The following is a 25,430-nucleotide window of genomic DNA, read 5'->3' as shown; positions in this document are numbered from 1 at the left end:
ATGAAATCTTCACAATAAATTCGTGCTTTTCTTGATTTAGCCATTATTGGTTTCTATTATTTGCAAGCAAAAATCATATTTAATACCTAATTTCAGTTGACAGAACAATGTAAAATGGAAACTCATAGTAATTTTGGATTTTTTACATTTATGTATTGTAAGATTATAGAGATTTATATCTCTTTCTGTTTTGTAACCCAGAATGTCTGTTGGGTTGGAGCTACCATGTAAGCTATACTGAAAATGTGATGTTTTAAGTTCCCAGGCAAAAATCAAAACTAGATTAGCAGATCTAACTATTAAAAATATTTTGTTACTATCAGATTTGAGTTTGAGTTTTATCATATAGATAAGGGGAGATATTAAATAGCATTTTAGGTAGATTCCCAAGAAGCTGGGTTCCTAAGAAGGCTGTAGGGACATTTGTTTTAAGCCACCCCAAATTTGTACAGAATCCAATTGGGAGACATTCCTTTAGGGGGTAGTAAGCAGAGTCTGCCTTTCATTTAGAGAAGCCAAAATAGGTGGATATGTTCTCTGCCCACATCCTGATAAGCATGAGCATTAGATATAAGCTTGGATGTTTGTTTTTTTTGTTGGAGGGAGTGGCTACTCTGAATCTTAGGGCAGTGACAGAATTAACGATTATGTATGTATAGGTGGACAAAAAAGATTTAAGTATGGTGTCAAGAGAACAGAGCAGCTGGTGCTAGAAGCATGTAGCTGAAAAATCCAGGAGTATACCTACTAGCTTCAGGCAAGTGTAAAACAGGGGAGAGGGGCCAAGAACATCAGCAGAATTCAGTATTTCTCTATACTCGTGTGTTCTTTTTCTATGTTATATTCAGTCTCAGGTGGGTTCTGACATAGTGATGACCCTCAGCACATTTTCCTCAATAATTCTTGAAAATGAAAGTTTTATATTTGAGTCTCACTAGCAAATTTTATGTTACTTTACCAGATCTGGATCAAGCCTCTGATTGGCTGAGCTTGAGTTTCATCCTTTCCCTTGATAGAGTGGGTAAAGTTAATGTCACACAAGCCATGTGGAATTAGCATGGAAAAATATTTCTCACAAGAAAAAGCAAGGTACAGTTATTAGAAGAAGGGATAGTAGAAGCATGACAGGCAAGAAAAACAGACATCTAAACATTTTATAATTCTTTTAATCTACTTTTTCTTATGTCCCCTCAAGCGAGGCATCATCATTATTGGATCCTAGCATTTTGGGCATAATTACATGTGTACATTGTTATTTTAGACCTTGTAAAAGCACCATTAAGTTTGATAAGGATGAGATCCATTGTTGAGAGGGTAGATAAAATGATACAAGTCTGATTACAAAACTGTAAAGACTATGTTTTTTTGTGTGTGTGTGTGTGGTATACGGGCCTCTCACTGCCACGGCCTCTCCCGTTGCGGAGCACAGGCTCCGGACGCGCAGGCTCAGCGGCCATGGCTCACGGGCCCAGCCGCTCCGCGGCACGTGGGATCCTCCCGGACCGGGGCACAAACCCGTGTCCCCTGCATCATCAGGCGGACTCCCAACAACTGTGCCACCAGGGAAGCCCAAGACTATGTTCTTAATGCCTAAATGATAACAAGTCAGTTCTTTGTGGGATTAAAGAAGAATATGATCACTAACATTGAGTGGAAAGGTTAAATCAGTGAATTGTCTGAGAATCAGCATTCCCACTCCAATGTTCTGTGCCATCCATGTTTCTGAAGAACATGCCAGCTAAGAACTGTCTCAATATGGGCCTTGACAAGTCTTCCTTGTATCCCATAATTGGACCCATTATGGGTGATTATAATTAATTATCCCCATTTCTGGATTTATTTCAAAATAGTGAAATAGTCTAATTCTTAAGCTCTGGAAATGATATTTATCTTAATGGAAACATATTGTTTACACAGTTGCCCAGAATTATCAACTGCCACAGCAGACTGTGGACACACAACATAATCACTGCTCATTTTTGTTGTGGCCACAGGATATCCATGTAGGACAATCTTCCTTGTGCTAATCCAGTTGCACTGTCCAAGTCTATCACACATATTTGAAGAGAAATATTCACTGCTTTATCTATCACTTCAGCATTGAACAGAATGAACAAAAGGAAAAGAAAGAAAGAAAAATAAATTAAAGAAAGGAAGGAAGAAATAAGAAAAAAAAGGGAATAAAAAACTTTAAATGAAGATGCAAATTTTAAGTAGTATAGATTACATACACTAATTGTGAGATATGTTATTAACTTTATTATCATTTTTAATAAATTTACTCATGTATGGATGGTTTGTGTTACACATAAGGCCTCATATTAGATGTACTTCACTAATCGTCTCAGTTTTATTTATCATAATTTTATTTTTTAGCTATTTTAACTTTCTATTTTGAGGTAACTGCTCCTCGTTTTATTGAGAAATAATTGACATACATCGCTGTATAATTTAAGGAGTACATCATAATGGCTTGATTTACATATATTGTGAAATGATGACCATAGTAGGTTTAGCCCATCCATCTTCTCATATAGATACAGTAAAAAGCAAAGAAAGAAAGAAGGAAAAATATTTTCCTTGTGATCAGAGCTCTTAGGATTTTCTCTCTTAATTTTTCTATATATCATACATCAGTGTTAGCTATAGTTATCATATTGAACATTACGTCCCTAGAACATATTTATCTTATAACTGGAAATTTGTACCTCTTGACCACCTTCCTCCAATTACCCCTCCTTGTACCCTTCACCTTGGTAATCATAAGTCTGTGAGTTTGATTCTTTGTATTTAGTTGCTCTATCTGACTTATCTTCCTTCAAATTTCATCCATGTTGTCACTAATGGTAGTATTTCCTCATTTTAATGGCTGTTTTACATACATATATATCGCAGCGTCTCTGTTCATTCATCCATCAGTGGACACTTAGGTTGTTTCCATGTCTTGGCTACCGTAAATATTGCTGCTATGAACACAGGGTGGGGCGGGGGGGGTGCACAGATATCTTTTCAAGTTAATGTTTTCTTTTTCTTTGGTTATATTCCAAGAAGTGGAATTGCTGGATCATATGGTAGTTCTATTTTTAATTTTTTGAGGATCCTCCATACTGTTTTCATAGTGGCTGTAGCAATTTACAATCCCACCAGAAGTGAACAAAGATTCCCTTTTCTCTGCATTCATGCCAGCATTTATCTCTTGTCTTTTTGATGATGGCCATTCTAACAGGTATGAAGTGATATTTTATTGTTTCAATCTGCTTTTCCCTAATGACTAGTGATGTTGAGGATTTTTTCATGTACCTGTTGGCCTTTTCTATATCTTCTTTGGAGAAATGTCTATTCAGGTCCTTTGTCCATTTTTTAATTAGGTTATTATTATTATTATTATTATTTTGCTATTGAGTTGTATGAGTTCTTTTTTTTTTTTTTGGTAGTGGAAATAACCATATTCTTTTTTTTTCTCTCTTTTGACTTCTTTTTTTTTATTTAACAAATTTAATCAGTTATACATATACATATGTTCCCATATCCCCTCCCTTTTGCATCTCCCTCCCACCCTCCCTATCCCACCCCTCCAGGCGGTCACAAAGCATCAAGCTGATCTCCCTGTGCTATGCGGCTGCTTCCCACTAGCTATCTACCTTACGTTTGGTAGTGTATATATGTCCATGCAGCTCTTTCGCTTTGTCACAGCTTACCCTTCCCCCTCCCCATATCCTCAAGTCCATTCTCTAGTAGATCTGTGTCTTTATTCCTGTCTTACCCCTATGTTCTTTATGACATTTTTTTTCTTAAATTCCATATATATGTGTCATATATATGTGTCATATATATGTGTCTATATATGAGTTCTTTACATGTTTTAGATATTAACCCCTTATCATCAGATATATGGTTTGCAACTTTTTTTTTTTACCATTTCGTAGGTTTTCTTTTTACTTGTTGATGGTTTCTTTTGCTATGCAGAAGTTATTTAGTTTGATGCAGTCTCACTTGCTATTTTTTTTGCTTGTGCTTTAACTGTCAGAACCAAAAAGACATTACAAACATTGGAGTAGCAAATTAATACAGAATGTTCTCATCTACCTTTACCCCAAACCTCTAATGTAACATCATACAGTGATACTACAATTATTGAGCCAGAAAATTAACATTAATACAATACTAGTAAACAAACTATAGACCCTATTTGAATTTCACCCATCTTTCCACTAAAAAACTATAGCCATAAAAATGGTGAAAATCAAAGTGAATAACAGATCTCTAGAGATAGTAAAGATATATCCCTATGTACAAAAACAATAAGAGAAATCAAAAAGAAAAATAGACAATTTTAATAGAAAAAATATTAAGATTACACATGTCGAAAATATCATAAATAGACATGTACAGAAGGAAAACTAGGGTATTATTTTTAACCTACAAACTGAGCAACACTGCAGAGTTAGAACATCAGTATGTATCTCTTTATTATAGTTTATGAGCTTTTAAATACAGGAATACTGTACATTAAATACTCTTTAAAAACCTTAATCTTGTGTTTTGTTGTATAATGAGCACAAATATTTGCAAGAAAAACCATTACTAAGTGAATCAAGATAACTCCTCATTTGTGTAAAACATTTCAAGTTATTAAAATTCTAAGTAAGTTTTTTACAATTTCAATTCTTAGCTAAAGAGGAAAAGTTAGACAAAGGATTCTTTCAAACTGTGGCAGCTGTACCCACTGTCTGCATGACAGGAAAATAAAATAGGAAATGGTGTTCATAATCAGGTGAGAATTGTGTGTGAAGAAGTCTTTTTTTTGTTGGTACATTTTATTTATTTATTTATTTATAATGTATCTTTATTGAAGTATAACTGCTTCACAATACTACACTAGCCTCTGCCACACAACAAAGTGAATAAGCCATATGCATACATACATCCCCATAACCCCTCCCTCTTGAGCCTCCCTCCCACCCTCCCTATCCCATCCCTCTAAGTCGTTGCAAAGCACTGAGCTGATCTCCCTGTGCTATGCTGCTGCTTCCCATTAGCTAACTATTCTACATTTGGTGATGTATATATGTCGATGCTACTCTCACTTTGCCCCAGCTTCCCCCTCCCCTCTGTGTCCTCAAGTCCATTCTCTATGTCTATGTCTTTACTCCTGTCCTGCCACTAGGTTCATCAGTAACGGTGCAGTAAGTCAGAAAGAGATAAACAAATACCGTATGCTAACGCATGTATATGGAACCTAAAAAAAAAAAAAAAAAAAAGGGTACTGATGAAGAAGAAGTCTTAAATTTGATGTATTCATTCAGTTATTCATTCACTCTGCATAAATTTAATTCAATTGGCTTATGATGCTCATCAAATTGACTCTCTTTAGAGCCATTATATATGAGATGTACTTTCCATTACATTGTTTGCTCCCGTAGAGACAGTACAAAGTCTAAATCCTGTGGGTTTTACAAAGTTTTCTACTCTCCTTTAGCCTGCCTGTCTAAAATAAGAGTAGGTATTCAGTTATGGGACAAAGAAAAGCCTGAGTGTAATGAGGGAGATATAATTGACTCACTGTAAGGGTTTAGATTCAGATGGCTAATACTTTGCTTCCATTTCTAAAGTAACATTCTTTCTATGAAAGAATGTTTCTATGTCAAGTCCAGCAGATAGAGTACACTTTTGAGGCCTGGAAGAAGAAATAGTTTCTGAGCATCAAGAAGCACTTTGAGTGCAATGCACAGGTGTCAGGAATATAAGTGGACTCTAAAACCATAACATTTAAAGGAAATTCAGACCCTAGAGTGTCTATGACTACATTAGACTAGATTCCAAGGTGACCAGCATACAGATGATGGTAGAAATAAATGTTTGCTGTTTAGAGGGGTGCTTTAAGAAACTAGTATCAATTACAAATTTGAAACTAAAATTATTTTATAAGACAACACACACAAATATAATAAAAACGAGTTAAATGTAAGACCAAAGAAAGTTCTGTATTTTCTAATAAATGTGTTAATGCTAATACATCAGATTCTTTATTGAATAAAAGAAACATTCTTTTACATTACAGATTCTACTCTATTGCAAATCCACTACATCTCATATCATGAAGGACTTATCTGTGAACAAAACATAGAGAAATTCTGCTGACATATTTAAGGAAATTTTTAATATTTTATAACTTCTTAGCAATAAAACTATGTTTCTTTCTTCAGAATAAAAGCTTGAAACACAAACTCTTGTCAGGAAACAAGCTATGTGGAATACATGCAGAAGAGGTAAGTTTTCCCTTCTTATAGTTTCAACTGAATAAAAACAATATTAGTGCCAATTTTTTTTGTTAAACCCAGACATCTGGTGACTTTTTTCCCCTAAAACATAAATGCAAACATTGGAATAAGAAAATAAAAACACATTTTAAACTTCTAGGTATTTTTGGATGTTTTAACAGTTCATCTCCAAAACGAAAAAGAAAAATTTTAAGCCAGTTAAGTGTTACTTTCCTAAGTGATATTCTGGATTCCTTCCTTAACTGGATTATCAGGATTTTCTCACTAGCAAACACCTGGAAGGCCATGAAATTTTCACTTTTGGTACCTTCTGTGTGATGTCTACACAGTTTTGCAGTGACAATCGAGTGTCAAAATGAGGATCTAGGACTGACCATAAAACTTAAGAAGCAAATAGAGTCATTGGTTCTATTTGCTGGACAAGAATATCATCTCATACATTTCTTAGGGGGAAAATAGTCATTCTGTTTAGTCCAGGTTTAATTAAAATCAATTTTTTGTCCTCTTGATCTTCCAAATCAATCTGTACTTTATTTAATGTTGTAGAAATATAGCTCATAGTCAGCAATTCTTAGTAATAGTAAAGACATAGTAGAAATAGTACCATAGTAAGTGATTCTTTATACCTCAAGGAGAGGGGACAGCAGTCAATGTAATAGCTGGAGCCTCAAAGAAGCATACACAAAGGAAAGATTAGTTGTGCAATTTTGTTTTAGTGGAAAAGCCTGTGAATGATAAGGAACAGGCATGTTAGCCTTCATACCTCAATGAAGACCTGATGCCTGTGAAGGAAGGGGAAAGGAAAGAGGTTTAGGTAGAACAAGAACAGTGTCTTACACAAGTTTACCCCTTTTCCCATAGCAGACTAGAAGCAAGGTACAGTGCTGGTGAACTAGTTCTACCATCTCCTAAATATGGAGCCGCCTCTCATTCAAAAAGCCTTTTCCTGTTATTACCACCTTCCAGCAGGAGGAACAGGGATTACCCAGTGATTCACAGGCATTGCTCTTTAGGAGTTTATCTAGGAAGTAATGGCACCTATGTCATTGTATCCTATTGGCCAGAACTAGGTCACATGCCTAACTAAGTTGTAGGGAGGCAGCAAAAGGCCATTTAGGTTGGTGGCCATGTGCTTATCCAGAATTTGTTTGTTTGTTTGTTTCTGTTAAAGAAGGTGACGATACTTGCTTGGTGGACATATAAAAGTCATTATTATGAGTGCTGGAGTTAGAGTCAACATGCAATATAATAATCCCTTTATAATGTCTTTATCATAATATACATGAAATGAATAGAACTTTTTAATACATGGAAACTAAATGTTGATAACCCATAAATGAATAATCAAACTGAATAGCATATAGATATGAGCCTGTGCAGTGTTTTTTTCTTTTCATTGTATTTTTCTATTTGGATATAAATAAACTCTTTATATTGTTGATATTTGCTAGGTTTCTAGAAATACTGCGTATGTAGCATGCAGTTTCTGCATGTTACATGTAAGAGCGTAAGCAAGTGGATATGAACTTTGAATAAGTACCACCTGGATTGTAGCTGTATTCTGAGATGGTTGACATGTTCCCAGGTCCCCACAGCACCCATGTACAGGAAAAAGAGGTGTCTCCTAGGAGAAGGTGTCTGTGGTGTTTAGAAACAAACAGAAGAATGGAAAAACAAACAACAGCAACAACCTGGGGCTACCTATATTTTTTAGCCCCTTAATTCAAGAAAGATTCATATTTCTTTCTCATCTCAGTTCCTCAGAGGACATATTATTTCTGTATTCTTATTTATATATTCCTAGATGTTTCACAGATCAGTAATATATAATGTTAAAATAAATTGAAATATGTTCATTATAATTTATTCATTTGCTCTATTTCCTTATTTATTTATTTCAACTTCTTGATTTAATAGGCCAATGCAGTTGGCTCCTGACAGGAATATCTCTGAAAAACTGTGTTTCTAGTGTTTGAACCTCTCAGGGGTGTATCATTTACAACATTTTCAAGAGTCTACTCTAATTGATGATGATTCCAGCATTAGATGATGATTTAATAATTATAACACCATCATAACACAGTCCCCCACTTTGCAAAATCCATTACCTTGCATGGTTGGAAACATTTTGAATGTAATAAGAAACTGAATCACAGTTGCAGTTTATTCACTGCAAGACTCATAAACATTCCATGTAGTCTTGGAAAAGTACATTTTAAACATATGAGAAGGCTTTACTTATCAAAGAGGAGTTTTGTACCAGTACAGATTGCTAGGATATAATAATCCCATGAGGATCCTGGAGTTTATTAGGTACTATGGCCAGCTACTTTTATTTATTTATTTATTTATTTATTTATTTATTTATTTATTTATTTATTTATTTAACATCCTTATTGGAGTATAACTGCTTTACAATGGTGTGTTAGTTTCTGCTTTATAACAGAGTGAATCAGTTATACATATACATATGTCCCCATACCTCTTCCCTCTTGCATCTCCCTCCCTATCCCACCCCTCTCGGTGGTCACAAAGCACCCAGCTAGTCTCCCTGTGCTATGCAGCTGCTTCCCCCTAGCTATCTATTTTACATTTGGTAGTGTAGATAAGTCCATGTCACTCTCCTCTCACTTTGTCACAGCTTACCCTTCCCCCTCCCCATGTCCTCAAGTCCATTCTCTATGTCTGCATCTTTATTCCTGTCCTGCCCCTCGGTTCTTCATGACCTTTTTTTTTTTTTTTTTTTTTTAGATTTTATATATATGTGTTAGCATACAGTATTTGTTTTTCTCTTTCTGACTTACTTCACTCTGTATGACAAACTCTAGGTCCATCCGCCTCATTACAAATAACTCAATTTCATTTCCTTTTATGGCTGAGTAATATTCCATTGTATATATGTGCCACATCTTCTTTATCCATTCGTCTGTTGTTTGACACTTAGGTTGCTTCCATGTCTTGGCTATTGTAAATAGAGCTGCAATGAATATTGTGGTACCTGACTCTTTTTGAATTATGGTTTTCTCAGGGTATATGCCCAGTAGCAGAATTGCTGGGTCGTATGGTAGTTCTATTTTTAGTTTTTTAAGGAACCTCCATACTGTTCTCCATAGTGGCTGTATCAATTTATATTCCTACCAACAGTGCAAGAGGGTTCTTTTTTCTCCACCCCCTCTCCAGCATTTATTGTTTGTAGATTTTTTGATGATGGCCATTCTGACTGGTGTGAGATGATATCTCATTGTAGTTTTGATTTGCGTTTCTCTAATGATTAATGATGTTGAGCATTCTTTCATTTGTTGGCAGTCTGTATATCTTCTTTGGAGAAATGTCTCCTTAGGTCTTCTGCCTATTTTGGGCTTCGGTTGTTTCCTTTTTGATATTGAGCTGCATGAGCTGCTTGTAAATTTTGGAGATTAACTCTTTTGTCACTTGTTTCATTTGCAAATATTTTCTCCCATTCTGAGCGTTGTCTTTTCATCTTGTTTATTGTTTGCTTTGCTGTGCAAAAGCTTTGACATTTCATTAGGTCCCATTTGTTTATTTTTATTTCCATTTCTCTAGGAGGTGGGTCAAAAATCATGTTGTGATTTATGTCATAGAGTGTTCTGCCTATGTTTTCCTCTAAGAGTTTGATAGTGTCTGGCCTTACATTTAGGTCTCTAATCCATTTTGAGTTTGTTTTTGTGTATGGTGTTAGGGAGTGTTCTAATTTCATTCTTTTACATGTAGCTGTCCATTTTTCCCAGCACCACTTATTGAAGAGGCTGTCTTTTCTCCACTGCATATTCGTGCCTCCTTTATCAAAGATAAGGTGACCATATGTGCGTGAGTTTATCTCTGGGCTTTCTATCCTGTTCCATTGATCTATATTTCTGTTTTGGTGCCAGTACCATACTGTCTTGATTACTGTAGCTTTGTAGTATAGTCTGTAGTCAGGGAGCCTGATTCCTCCAGCTCCATTTTTCTTTCTCAAGGTTGCTTTGGCTCTTCGGGGTCTTTTGTGTTTCCATACAAAGTGTGAAATTTTTTGTCCTAGTTCTGTGAAAAATGCCAGTGGTGGTTTGACAGGGATTGCATTGAATCTGTAGATTGCTTTGGGTAGTAGAGTCATTTTCACAATGTTGATTCTTCCAATCCAAGAACATGGTACATCTCTCCATCTATTTGTATCATCTTTAATTTCTTTCATCACTGTCTCATAAATTTCTGCATACAGGTCTTTTGTCTCCTTGGGTAGGTTTATTCCTAGATATTTTATTCTTTTTGTTGCAATGGTAAATAGGAGTGTTTTCTTAATTTCAGATTTTTCATCATAAGTGTATAGGAATGCCAGAGATTCCTGTGCATTAATTTTGTATCCTGCTACTTTACCAAATTCATTGATTAGCTCTAGTAGTTTTCTGGTAGCATCTTTAGGATTCTCTATGTATAGTATCATGTCATCTGCAAACAGTGACAGCTTTACTTCTTCTTTTTTGATTTGGATTCCTTTTATTTCTTTTTCTTCTCTGATTGCTGTGGCTAACACTTCCAAAACTATGTTGAATAATAGTGGTGAGAGTGAGCAACCTTGTCTTGTTCCTGACCTTAGTGGAAATGGTTTCAGTTTTTCACCATTGAGGATGATGTTGGCTGTGGGTTTGTCATATATTGCCTTTATTATGTTGAGGAAAGTTCCCTCTATGCCTACTTTCTGCAGGGTTTTTATCATAAATGAGTGTTGAATTTTGTCGAAAGCTTTCTCTGCATCTATTGAGATGATCATATGGTTTTTCTCCTTCAATTTGTTAATATGGTGTATCACATGGATTGATTTGTATATATTGAAGAATCCTTGTATTCCTGGGATAAACCCCACTTGATCATGGTATATGATCCTTGTAATCTGCTGTTGGATTCTGTTTGCTAGTATTTTGTTGAGGATTTTTGCATCTATGTTCATCAGTGATATTGGCCTGTAGTTTTCTTTCTTTGTGACATCTTTTTCTGGTTTTGGTATCAGAGTGATGGTGGGCTCGTAGAATGAGTTTGGGAGTGTTCCTCTCTCTCCTTTTTTTTGGAAGAGTTTGAGAAGGAATGGTGTTAGCTCTTCTCTAAATGTTTGATAGAATTCGCCTGTGAAGACATCTGATCCTGGGCTTTTGTTCGTTGGAACATTTTAAATCACAGTTTCAATTTCAGTTCCTGTTATTGGTCTGTTCATATTTTCTGTTTCTTCCTCATTCAGTCTTGGAAGCATTGTGCATTTCAAAGAATTTGTCCAATTCTTCCAGGTTGTCCACTTTATTGGCATATAGTTGCTTGTAGTAATCTCTCATGATCCTTTGTATTTCTGCAGTGTCAGTTGTTACTTCTCCTTTTTCATTTCTAATTCCATTGATTTGAATTTTCTCCCTTTGTTTCTTGATGAGTCTGGCTATAGGCGTATCAATTTTGTTTACCTTCTCAAAGAACCAGCTTTTAGTTTTATTGATCTTTGCTATCATTTCCTTCATTTATTTCTGATCTGATCTTTATGATTTCTTTCCTTCTGCTAACTTTGGGGTTTTCTTGTTCTTCTTTCTCTAATTGCTTTAGGTGTAAGGTTAGGTTGTTTATTTTAGATGTTTCTTGTTTCTTTAGGTAGGATTGTATTGCTATAAACTTCCCTCTTAGAACTGCTTTTGAGGCATCCCATAGGTTTTGGGTCGTTGTGTTTTCATTGTCATTTGTTTCTAGGTATTTTTTGATTTCCTCTTTGATTTCTTCAGTGATCTCTTGGTTATTTAGTAATGTATTGTTTAGCCTCCATATGTTTGTATTTCTTACAGATTTTTTCATGTAATTGATATCTAGTCTCATAGTGTTGTGGCCGGAAAAGATACTTGATATGATTTCAATTTTCTTAAATTTGCCAAGGCTTGATTTGTGACCCAAGATATGATCTATCCTGGAGAATGTTCCATGAGCACTTGAGAAGAATGTGTATTCTGTTATTTTTGGATGGAATGTCCTCTAAATATCTATTAGTCCTTCTTATTTAATGTATCATTTAAAGCTTGTGTTTCCTTATTTATTTTCATTCTGGATGATCTGTCCATTGGTAAAAGTGGGGTGTTAAAATCCCATACTATTATTGTGTTACTGTCAATTTCCCATTTATGGCTGTTAGTATTTGACTTATGTTTTGAGGTGCTCCTGTGTTGGGTGCATAAATCTTTAGAATTGTTATCTCTTCTTCCTGCGATTGATCCCTTGATCATTATATATTGTCCTTCTTTGGCTCTTGTAGTATACTTTGTTTTAAAGTGTATTTTGTCTGATATGAGAATTGCTACTCCAGCTTTCTTTTGATTTCCATTTGCATGGAATATCTTTTTCCATCCCCTCACTTTCATTCTCTATGTGTCCCTAGGTCTGAAGTGGGTCTCTTGTATATAGCATATACACAGGTCTTGTTTTTGTATCCATTCAGCCAGTCTGTGTCTTTTGTTTGAAGCATTTAATCCATTTTCATTTAAGGTAGTTATTGATATGTATGTTCCTATTACCTTTTTCTGAGCTGTTCTGTGTTTGTTATTTTAGGTTTTTTCCTTGTCTTGTATTTCCTGCCTAGAAAAGTTCCTTTAGCATTTGTTGTAAAGCTGGTTTGGTGGTGCTGAATTCTCTTAGATTTTGCTTGTCTGTAAAGTTTTTAACTTCTCCATCAATTCTTTATGAGTTCTTTGCTGGGTAGAGTAATCTTGGTTGTAGGTATTTCTCCTTCATCACTTTAAATATGTCCTGTGACTCCATTCTGGCTTGCAGAGTTTCTGCTGAAAAAGCAGCTGTTAACCTTATGTGGATTCTCTTGTGTGTTATTTGTTGTTTTTTCCTTGCTGCTATTAATACTTTTTCTTTGTATTTAATTTTTGATAGTTTGATTAATATGTGTCTTGGCGTGTTTCTCCTTGGATTTATCCTGTATGGGATTCTCTGCACTTCCTGTACTTGACTGGCTATTTCCTTTCCCATATTAGGGAAGTTTTCAACTATAATCTCTTCAAATATTTTCTCAGTCCCTTTCTCTTTTTCTTCTTCTTCTGGGACCCGCATAATTTGAATGTTCATGTGTATAATGTTGTCCCAGGTGTCTCTGAGACTGTCCTCAATTCTTTTCATTCTTTTTTCCTTTATTCTCCTCTGTGGTAGTTTTTCCACTACTTTTCACTCTTCTGTTTTTCTGCCTCAGTTATTTTGCTATTGATCCCTTCTGGAGAATTTTAAATTTTATTTATTGTGTTGTTCATCATTGTGTGTTTGCTCTTTAGTTCTTCTAGATACTTGTTAAATGTTTCTTGTATTTTCTCCATTCTATTTCCAAGATTTTGTATCATGTTTACTATCATTATTCTGAATTCTTTTTCAGTTAGACTGCCTATTTCCTCTGCATTTGTTAGGTCTGGTGGGTTCTTACCTTGGTCCTTCATCTGCTGTGTGTTTCTCTGTCTTCTCATTTTGCTTAATTTACTGTGTTTGGGGTCTCCTTTTTGCAGGTTTCAGGTTCTTAGTTCCCTTTTTTTTTGGTGTCTGCCCCCAGTGGCTAAGGTTGGTTCAGTGGGTTGTATAGGCTTCCTGGTAGAGGGGACTGTTGTCTGTGTTCTGGTGGATGAGGCTGGATCTTGTCTTTCTGGTGGACAGGTCCACGTCTGGTGGTGTGTTTTGGGGTGTCTGTGGCCTTATTATGATTTTAGGCAGCCTCTCTGCAAATGGATGGGGTTTTGTTCCTGTCTTGCTAGTTGTTTGGCATAGGGTGTCCAGCACTGTAGCTTGCTTGTCATTGACTGGAGCTGGGTCTTGGCATTGAGATGGAGATCTCTGGGAGATATTCACCATTTGATATTACATGGAGTTGGGAGGTCTCTTGTGGACCAGTGTCCTGAAGTTGGCTCTCCCACCTCAGAGACACAGCCCTGATGCCTGGCTGGAGCACCAAGAGCCTGTTATCCACATGGCTCAGAATAAAAGGGAGAAAAGAAAGAAAGAAAGAAGAAGATAAAATAAAATAAAGTGAAATAAAATAAAAAATAATTATTAAAAAAATGTTGTATAAGTAATAAGAAAAGAAAGAAAGAAAGAAGAGAGTAATCAAGCCAAAAAACAAATCCACCAGTGATAACAAGTGCTAAAAACTATACTAAAAAAGAAATAAATAAAAAATAAAAAAATAAAAGTTGACAGACAGAACCCTAGGTCAAATGGTAAAAGCAAAGCTATACAGACAAAATCACAAACAGAAGCGTACACATACACACTCCCAAAAAGAGAAAATGGGAAAAAAATATATATATCGTTTCTCCCAAAGTCCGCCCCCTCAATTTGGGATGATTCGTTGTCGATTCAGGTATTCCACAGGTGCAGGTACATCAAGTTGATTGTGGAGATTTAATCCGCTGCTCCTGAGACTGTTGTGAGAGATTTCCCTTTCTCTTCTTTGTTCACACGGCTCCCAGGGCTCAGCTTTGGAGTTGGACCTGCATTTGCGTGTAGGTCGCCTGAGGGCATCTATTCTTCGCTCAGACAGGACGGGGTTAAAGGAGCAGCTGATTCGGGGGCTCTGGCTCACTCAGGCCGTGGGGAGGGAGGGGTACAGAGTGCGGGGCGAGCCTGCGGTGGAAGAGGCCGGCGTGACGTTGCACCAGCCTGAGGTGCGCCGTGAGTTCTCCCGGGACGTTGTCCCTGGATCACAGGACCCTGGCAGTGGCGAGATGCACAGGCTCCCTGGCGGGTAGGTGTGGATAGTGACCTGTGCGTGCACACAGGCTTCTTAGTGGCGGCAGCAGCAGTTTTAGCATCTCATGCCCGTCTCTGGGGTCCCCGCTGATAGCCGCGGCTCACGCCCGTCTCTGGAGCTCCTATAAGCGGTGCTCTGAATCCCCTCTCCTTGCGCACCAGGAAACAAAGAGTCAAGAAAAAATCTCTTGCCTCTTCGGCAGGTCCAGACCTTTTCCCCAGACTCACTCCCGGCTAGCTGTGGCGCATTAGCCCCTTCAGGCTGTGTTCACGCCTCCAGTCCTCTCGCTGCGCTCCGACTGAAGCACGAGCCTCAGCTCCCAGCCCCGCCCACCCCGGCGGGAGAGCAGACAAGCCTCTCGGGCTGGTGAGTGCTGGTCGGCACCGATCCTCTGTGCCGGAATCTCTCCGCTTTGCCCTCTGCATCCCTGTTGCTGCGCTCTCCTCCGTGGCTCCGAAGCTTCACGCCTCCGCCACCCGCAGTCTCCGCCCACGAAGGGGCTTCCTAGTGGAAGGGGCTTCCTTTCCTCCTTCACAGCTCCCTCCCACTGGTTCAGGTCCCGTCCCTATTCTTTTGTCTCTGTTTATTCTTTTTTCTTTTGCCCTACCCAGGTGCGTGGGGGAGTTTCTTGCCTTTTGGGAGGTCTGAGGTCTTCTGCCAGCGTTCAGTAGGTGTTCTGTAGGAGTTGTTCCACGTGTAGATGTATTTCTGATGTATTTGTGGGGAAGAAGGTGATCTCCGCATCTTACTCTTCCACCGTCTTGAAGCTCCTCCTCTATTTTTTGTTTTTTAAGTAGATTTTATTTTTTTAGAGAAGCTTTAGGTTCACAGCAAAATTTAGCAAAAAGTTCAGAGAGCTCCCAGGTTCTCCCTGCCCCCACTCAGCCCCCCATTAGCAGCATCCTCCAGCAGAGCGGTAAATCTGCTATAATCAGTGAAACTGCATTGACACATCATTATCACCCAGAGTCCCTAGTTGAGTTTAGGTTTCATTCTTAGTTGCTTACATTCCGTAGAGTTTGACAAACATATAACGTATAACCACCCTTACAGTATCATATAGAATAGTTTCACTGACTTATTCTGTGTTTGAAGAAGCCCTCCAGGTGATTCTAGTGCACATTAAAGTCTGGCAACCATTTCATTACAGGATAGAATTTTTTAAAGCTAAGTTCAAAAAATAGCCAAGAAATTAAGTCTGTATTAAATCCTACATCTAAACTGAAGGTGTACTTGGTTTATCCTACTTTCCTCTTTTCTTTTTTATTGAGGTATAGTTGATTTCCAATATTATATTAGTTTCAGGTGTGCAACATAGGGATTCAATATTTTTATAGATTATACTTCATTTAAAATTATTACAAAATAAGGGCTATATTTGCCTGTTCTGTACAATATATCCTTGTTGCTTATTTATTTTATGCATGATAGTTGGTAACTATAAATCCCATACACCTGCCTTGCCCTTCCCTACCTCCTCCTCCCCATTGGTAACCACTAGTTTGTTCTCTATATCTATGAGTCTGTTTCTGTTTTTTTATTTAGATTTATTTGTTTTGTTTTGTAGATTCCACATATAAGTGATAACATAGAGTATTTGTCTTTCTCTGTCTGACTTATTTCACTAAGCATAATACCCTCTAGGTCCATCCACCATATTGCAAATGGCAAAATTTAATTCTTTTTTATGGCTGAATAATGTTTCATTGTATATATTTATACCACATTCTTTTTATCCATTCATCTGTTGATGAACACTTAAGTTGCTTCCATATCTTGGCTATTGAAGTAATGCTGCTATGAACATTGGAGTGCATGTATCTTTTTGAATTAGTGGTTTCATTTTCTTCAAATATATACCCAACAGTGGGATTGCTGGGTCATATGGTTGTTCTATTTTTAGTTGTTTGAGTAAGCACCACATTGTTTTCCATAGTAGCTGCACCAACTTAAAATACCAGCCACAGTGTACTAGGGTTCTCTTTTCTCCACCTCCTTGCCAACATTTGTTATTTGTAGACTTTTTGATCATGGCCATTCAGACAGGTGTGAGGTGATATCTCTTTCTGGTTTTGATTTGCATGTCCTTGATGATTAGCAGTGTTGAGCATCTTTTCATGTGTCTGTTGGCCATCTGCATTTCATCTTTGGAAAAGGATCTATTCAGTTCTTCTGCCCCTTATTTAAAAAATTTTTATTGGAGTATAGTTGCTTTACAATGTTGTGTTATTTTCTGATCTGCAGCAAAGTGAATCAGTTACACACATATCCCTGCTTTTTTAGATTTCCTTCCCATTAGATCACCACAGATCATTGAGTAGAGTTCCCTGTGCTATACAGTAGGTTCTCATTAGTCTTCTGCCCATTTTTAAACAAGGTTGTTGTTGTTGTTTGATGTTGAGTTGTACGAGCTATTTGTATATGTTGGATATTAACTCCTTATCAGTCATATCATTCACAAATATCTTCTCCCATTCAATAGGTTGTCTTATCATTTTGTGGATGGTTTCCTTTGCTGTGCAAAAGCTTTTACATTTAATTAGGTCTCACTTGTTTATTTTTGCTTTTGCTTCCTTTGCTTTAGGAGATGGATCCAAAAAATTACTGCAATGATTTATGTCCTGCCTATGTTTTGCTCTAGGAGTTTTATAGTATCCAGTCTTACATTTATGTCTTTAATCCATCTTGAGTTTACTTTTGTATATGGTGCTAGAGAATGTTCAATTTTTTACATGTGACTATTACGGCCAGCAACTTTTAAAATTAAATTTTATTGAGATATAATTTACATAGAATTTTATTGAGATGTAATTTACATAGAATTCATCATATATACTTTAATGGGTTTGATCAGTATTCAGGACAGAGAATATTTTTCATCACCTCCAAAGTTCCCACTTGATATTTTATAATTTCTACCACCAACCCCCAGTCTACATCAGCTACTAACCTGATTTATGTCCCTAGTCTTTTGTCTTTTCTAGAATATCATATATATGGTATTATACAGAATATAGCTTTTAGTGACTGGATTCTTTCACATAGTCTAATACATTTGAAATACATCTATATTGTTACGTTTCAGACTTAATTTATTTTTAAAAATGCCTAACCGTATTTTAGTATTTCATTTCATGGATGTACCATAATTTGTTTATTATTCATCAGTTAATGGACATGTGGGATATTTCCAGCTTTTGACTATTATGAATAAATATACTGTAAACATTTGTGTATATATTATAATTTCTCTTAGGTAGATACCAAGAAAGAATTTCTGTATAATTTATATTTATAAGAAACTGCCAAACAGTTTCCCAAAATGACTAAACCATTTGGCATTCCCACTTAACTATTTTTTCAAATATCATTTTCATGTGACTATGATAATCTATTTGCATGTGTTCTTTTTATCCTACTGAAGAATTAGAACCTATAATCTTACATGTAGAAAGACAAATAATTGAGATCATAATGTTAGAATGCTTGAAATTGAGTCTGCTTTGGAAAAATAGGAATGCTAGATCAGCATCTGTGGCTCACCAGAACATATTCCAAACAGTAAACAAACATGTCTCCTGGGAAAGATTTCTTTGTTATAAGTACTTTTATGTTTGTAATGGTCCTCTTAACAAGTGCATTATTCTAAAGGGCAAACACTCTTCACCTTAGCATCTTAGCATTCTAGCTACTTCCCTCATCTCATGTCACATTTGCTTGCTACCTTCCCTTTGTACGTATGTCAAATTTAAAGTTGATTGTCAACTGAATCTTATGCATATTTAATCTTAAAAAATTCATGTAATTGAAAATAAGCAGTGAAAACTGAGGCATACATATCCATAGATATATTTAGCACCTAAAGGTTAATTGTTGGACATGTTTAGGTGACTCAAATTCTGTGTGTGTTTGTTTTTTTGGCAGGGAGAGTGGAACAAGCTGAAGAGAGGAACAATAAGCCACTTTTTTAAAATATTACCTTTTAAACAATATGCTTCCTTTGAACAGGTTTTGGTTTTCTCTTCCTGCCTAGAATAGCTGGATGTCTGACTCCCAAAGCAAAGATTAAGCTTTTCTGTTTCACTTCCAAACTAGTTGAGCTCTTTTTTCTTTGGCTGCAAAATTCATTCTTATGCAGTTTAAAAGAATTTTAATCTTCAATTTTGAAAATATAAATGAAATTAAGTCACTAATCCTTTTTTTTTTTTTTTTTACAGTCAAAAAAAATCCAAGCCCAGCTGAAGGAGCTTCGTTATGGGAAGAAAGATTTATTATTTAAGGTAAGCATCTTCCTCCCTACCCCCTCCAACTGGCTAGCTCAATACCTAAGCTATCTAAAATATCATTTAGCTTAAATTTAATTTCCAGATTTTCACAAGAATTAAAGTTGTATTTGACTGAATTGAAGGTGTTTTCATTTTATTGCCTACTTAATTAATGGAGATAAGTACAGATATGGTTTCCTAGGTACATTCTTAATCAAAGGCAGGCTTCATTCCAAAGTGTTTAAAGTCCCTTTGTATGCTTCAATTACTTTAATTCAACATTGAGGCATGTCTTTCAGTATATTTACATTAAGGAGAACATATACTGAACAAGTTTCCACAGATGAGGTCCACTGGTGACTTACATTCTTGACTTCCAGAGATGCCTATATAAATCTTCTTATTATAGTCTTCATGTTTAATCATGGTTGATTGATTTTGGTTATTGATACTTTTTAAGACTATCAATGCCTATGTATAGGTAGACATCTATCACAAACTATCATTATGGTTGACTGACTAATGGCCTCCCAAATATATCCACTTGCTAATCCCTGGAACCTGTGAATGTTATATTTTATGGCAAATGAGAATTTGCAGAGGTGATTCAGTTAAGGATCTTGAGATGGGAAGATTATCCTAAGTTATCTAGTATAATCGCACAAGTTTTTAATAGGAGTAAGACAGGACTGCCTAAGTAAAAAGAAGATTATGTAACCATGGAAACTGGGGGAGGAAAGACAATGTAAAGGATTTTCCCCCTATAGCCTCCAGAAAAAACTGCCCTTTCAACACCTTGATTTTGTTCCATAAAATTCATTTCAAACTTCTGACTTTCAGAACAAAAAGAGAATAAATTGTGTTGTTGTTTAAGCCACTTAGTTCATGGTAGTTTGTTATAGTAGCAAGAAGAAACTAATAGAGATATTTCCTTTTATCTCCATTGAGCAAAGGAGATAGAAGCAGGTGCCTTTAATTGTGCCGTCTGCATTCCCAAATGCAGTAGAGTGATAGAGTATTAGGCTCTTAGTAGTAGGAATAATAATTTGTTTAATAAATAAGTGCAAATTACTTTGTGCGTAATATCTATTTTTCAAAAATGTGTTCACTACAATGATCATCCCAATCTATGAATATCAGGTTTAAAGTACAGAAAATTCTTCACGTTATCTAATGGTTGGAAAATCCTTTAATTTTTCTGATTAAAACAGTAAGAAATGACTTCTCACTCTTCTCCAACACATTTATTTTTGGCTTAGAATCATGGAAAGGTGTTCCTGTTATGTAAACCAATATCTATTAAATCCTTATTCCATGCAAGTCATGAATCTGGGCACATTTTTCCATTTAGTCTTTCATAAGTATACTTCCTGCCATTCCTTTACCCTCATCTATAACAAGATATTCTCCAGCACACCAAGAAAACTTTGAATTAATTCTCATTAATGCTTACTGCTGACTCTCAGCACTGCTCATTGCATGTGATAAATAGATAAGATAAAAGTATAAAATCCAAGATATTTGCCTGTGTACCTTCAATCTTTCATACTAAGACTCTTAAGCTCAGGGTATCTTAACTTTTACATTCAGCTTGGCCTTAGCTTTTTGCAGTCATCAATAATAAATAATTGAAATTGGCAAAAAAAAAACTAGTGCGTGTTTGTGTGTGTTCACATTTGCAAAGAAACATCTAGTTCTCTGGTTTGGTTAACTTAATAAGATCAAGAATATAATAAGAGAATTCCAAGCTCCCTAGAGCTGATAAGTTTTAGGTATTAGCCTGGAAGATTTATGTAAGATAGAAGATCATATGAAGCTTTTTAAATTTCATTTCTCAAATTGAAGAGTTATAGAAAGAAAAGTTGGGAGAAAAGCATGAGGAGATCCAATAATTTTCCATGATTTACTTCTTTGTAATATGACAGTTGTTAAATATAGATTAGTAATTTATCAACTTTCAGAAATTACCAAAATCAAGATTTGTTACAAATCTGTATTACTTGAAAAAATGAGACATTATTCGTAAGCCTTGTTATTTTAGGCCACTTTGAGAAGAGCACTTTTATATGAAATCAAGTGAATTGTGTATGAATAGACCATGAAGTTGCATAAATTAGGATGTCTTCCCATATTCTCGCCCCAAAACACTGTTTAATTTTTATTAACTCCAATAACATGAGTTCTAGAAGCATGGCAATTTTAGTAGTTAAATTAACTTATTCAGTAGCTAAACAATGTCAACAAGGACCCAGAGTTTTTTGTTTGTTTGTGTTTCAGACTTTTTCATATCATGATCCTCACATAACTGACTTGTCCTAAGCTTTGATTCGTCATTATATAGTGATAGTGTCTAAAGAACTATATACCTGTGTACAAAGTCAAAGAAGAAAAGGGTGCGGGGGGAGATGCTTGTCCTGGACTGTCATAATTTTTTTAAAGGAGGAACATTTTTTGAGAAGTCTCCCCAAACTTGGGCATGACCCCATGCAAAAGTGAGACTTTGGTGTTTTCATCTTCTACTGTGAAATGTTGCTTCTTTTTAGAAGTAAAGAAATCTAATTGTTAATGGAGAGGCAACCAAAAATTTCTGCTATAATGTACTCATCCACTCATCTTGATGACAACTTACATTTATGTCGTCTCATTTGCTTAGTTTTATATCAACAGTGCACATTTTAAGCATTGTATAAACATATGTTAAATAAATGAATGAATACATCCATACATACATACGTATGTACATGGATACATAAGTAGATAGGTCAGGGCAGTAGAGAGTAGAAGCTAATGTCTGTGACCACAGGAATCCATCCATGCACCTATTAAAATGAGTCCACAAATATTTTTGGCAATAACTTGCTGAATCCTGAGATAAGTAGCAAAATATTTTATTTCCCTGAAAGTACTTTCCTGAGAATCTATTCAGTTTTGAATAGATTTGATGGTTTTTAGTGAAGATAATCTTTGAAGGAGCAATGGCTGCTGCTAAAGCACATGAATTTATCTTAAAAATAATGGCATGTGCTGACAATTGCAAGACATATTGATAAATTCAGTGTCCTTATTAATGTTTGAGAGCTGGCTTTTGATTAGGGAAGGCTACCAGCAGCAGTAAACATTCTGTACTAAGGAAAGAATTGAGGCCCTGCAGATTATTATTTGCCCAGGACTTGAGTTACTTTTTATCTTCCTTGATTCAATTTGGAGTTGATATTCTCTGGAATACCTATCCTCCATTTTGCTCCTCTATTTTACTTTTACATATACTTATTTTTTTAATTTCAGAAGAATTATTTTTTCAGTATAGAACAATTTCAAAACATGTCTAAATGTATAAGGCCAAAAAAAAAAAAACACTTAAAATCCCATCACTTGGAGCACACTCAATATTTTGAAATATTTTGTATTTCTGTTTAGTTCCTTTTGTATTAGGCATAATCTGCTTTGTGATTAACATATGTATGTTAATATAGATTATATATTATACATATTCTGCTTTCTTAAAACATAAAAGTATCCTTTAGTTATAATTTCTTCATAAAAATTTAAAAGTATAATTTTATGATATGTATACCAAAAGTTAATTTTTTCCTTATAAATATATGTGGATAGAGAAGATGTGGCACATATATACAATGGAATATTATTCAGCCATTAAAAGGAATGAAATAATGCCATTTGCTGCAACATGGATGGACCTAGAGATTGTCATACTGAGTGAAGTAAGTCAGATAGAGAAAGACAAATATTGTATGTTATCGCTTATATGTGGAATCTAAAAAAAGTGATACAAATGAACTTATTTACAAAACAGAAATAGACTCACAGATTTAGAGAACAAACGTATGATCACCAGGGGCAAGGGTGGCAGGGGAGATATAGTTAGGGAGTTTGAGATTGACATGTACACACTGCTGTATTTAAAATGCATAACCAACAAGGACCTACTGTATAGCACAGAGAATGCTGCTTAATATTATGTAACAACCTAAATGGGAAAAGAATTTGAAAAAGAATAGATCCACGTATATGTATAACTGTATCACTTTGCTGTACACCTGAAACTAGCACACCATTTTTAATCAACTATACTCCAATATAAAATGTTAAAATTGTGTGTATAATGATTCTAATTTATGCTCTGATGAAAAATGTGTTCTTATTTTTATCTCAAAGTGTAGTTTTTATTGAATGTATGTAACTATAAAGTAATTCACTAAAATTATTGAAAAATTGTAATGTTATTGAAACCTAATACACATTATTTTTGGAGTTTGGATTTTTTAACTTGAATGAGGAATAACTGACAAATATAATCATATATATTTAAAGTGTACAGCATGACGATTTGATGTACAAATACATTGTGGAATGATTACCAAGATCAAAATAATGAACACATCCCTCACCTCACACATAGTTAACTATTTTCTGTGTGTGTAGTGAGAAAGATTTAGATCTACTCTCAGCAATTTTGAATGATAAATACCCCGTTATTAACCACAGTCACCATGCTATACCTTTGATCCTCAGAACTTATTCTTCTTATAAATGCAAATTTGTACACTTTGACATCCATCACATCATTTCCCTCCTCTCTGCTCCTTGCAACCACCATTCAATTATTTGTTCCTATAAAATCAGCCTTTTTTTTTTTGAAGATTCCCCATATAAGTGACAATATACAGTATTTTCTTTCTCTGTCTGGTTTATTTCACTTAGGTTGTCACAAATGGCCTGGCTTTGGTAAGGAAAGACTTTCCCCAAGTGTGGTTGTGAGGGTACCTTTTATTCCTGAAAGAGCACAGCAGAATAGTTTCCATGCATCTCCATCTGCTGAGGTCAATGTTAGCACAGACTGTAGGGGTCCACTGTGCTCACGATGGCCGAGGTCCTGTGGTTGGTGGTGGTGGCTAAGGTTATTGACTTCCTGAGTGGCAAAGACTGCTGAGATTCTCCTATTCTCCTTTTTCACTGTGGGAAGATGTTCTAGCCAAGGGGATCCCTCTTATTGGCTGGTCTGGTGTGCTGGCACTCAGAGCAGTAGTGGAGCCACAGTCCTAGGATCAGATGCATGTGGAACTACAACAGTACCAGGGTCCTGAGGCACAGGTACACTTGTGCAGCAATGGCATTGGTGTCCATTGTGTAAGTATCTGCAGATCTCTGGGGAACTGTAGTCTGAGTCTCTGGGACTCTCCACAGTGACTCAGATTGGGAGCAGGCAGGGAGGATACAGCAGCAGCATGGACCCTGGGATGATAGAGTACACAATGGCTTAGGGTCAGGGTACAGTAGCAGCACAGTCTTGGGATGATGGAACGAAGTCCCAACTTTGGCCCCAGGGGGCAGTCACAGAAGAGCAGTAACATATCCCTGGTTGGACCTAGAGAATGGGGCTCAGACCAGCAGCAGCATAGCCCTGGCACTAACAGTTCAGAGCTATGACCTGGGACCCTAGAGTGGGACTCAGAGCATCAGTCAGCTGGTCCCCAGAAATGATGAGTCAGAGCTGGGAACTGAGAACTCAGTGAGGCAGATCTCAGAGCAGTATAGCAGCTCCAGTCTCATATGAGGCAACATGCTGGGGCATCCCAATCCCAGAGAATGGCTACTGGGGGCTCTTGAGGGCAGGTCTCATGCAACAATAACTCCAGCCCTGAGGAGGAGATTCAGCAGCAGAGACTCTGAGATGCTCCATCATCAGGATCAGTGTTGGTGAAAACTATACGAATCCACAGTGGTGAGGGTTGCAGGGGTTCTCCTGCTCTCCTTTTACCTGTGCGGTGAAGTTATACTGTGGGGACCCCTCCTGGCACTAAGCTGCTCTAGACTGGGAGATGGAGTGATGAAGGTAAAATGCTTCCTATGCAACCATCATCAGTTTTTGAGCTCTACAGTGTTTTTGCTACTTCCTCACTGCAGTCTAGAGCTTTTCCTGAGATATTTTCATCAGTTTATAGTTCCTTTACTATTTTTGCTGGGTTTTTTGAGAGGAGGAGAAAAGCGTTGGGATCTCCTAGCCCTTCATCTTGCTGAGGTGAACTTCCTTAAGAAAATTATAACAGTTGACTATCCCATCAGTGTAGTAAGAAAAAAAAAATTGTTGTGTTTAATTAAGACTTTAGG

General features: G+C 36.3%; 1 protein-coding gene across 1 annotated transcript in view; it reads left to right on the top strand.

The window, feature by feature from the left end:
* The window catches only part of LUZP2 (leucine zipper protein 2), a gene marked incomplete at its 5' end in the record, with an annotated part of 475,562 nt that overhangs the window by 334,265 nt on the left and 115,867 nt on the right, over positions 1-25,430 (top strand). The window contains 2 exons of the mRNA XM_060105175.1: positions 6,207-6,269; positions 19,254-19,316. Coding sequence (XP_059961158.1) covers positions 6,207-6,269; positions 19,254-19,316 — 126 coding nt within the window. The remainder of the gene's footprint in view (positions 1-6,206; positions 6,270-19,253; positions 19,317-25,430) is intronic.

This window comes from Mesoplodon densirostris, chromosome 7 (genome assembly GCF_025265405.1).
Source record: "Mesoplodon densirostris isolate mMesDen1 chromosome 7, mMesDen1 primary haplotype, whole genome shotgun sequence".
Taxonomy (NCBI): Eukaryota; Metazoa; Chordata; class Mammalia; order Artiodactyla; family Ziphiidae; genus Mesoplodon; species Mesoplodon densirostris.
This window is presented reverse-complemented; position numbering and strand designations above follow the sequence as displayed.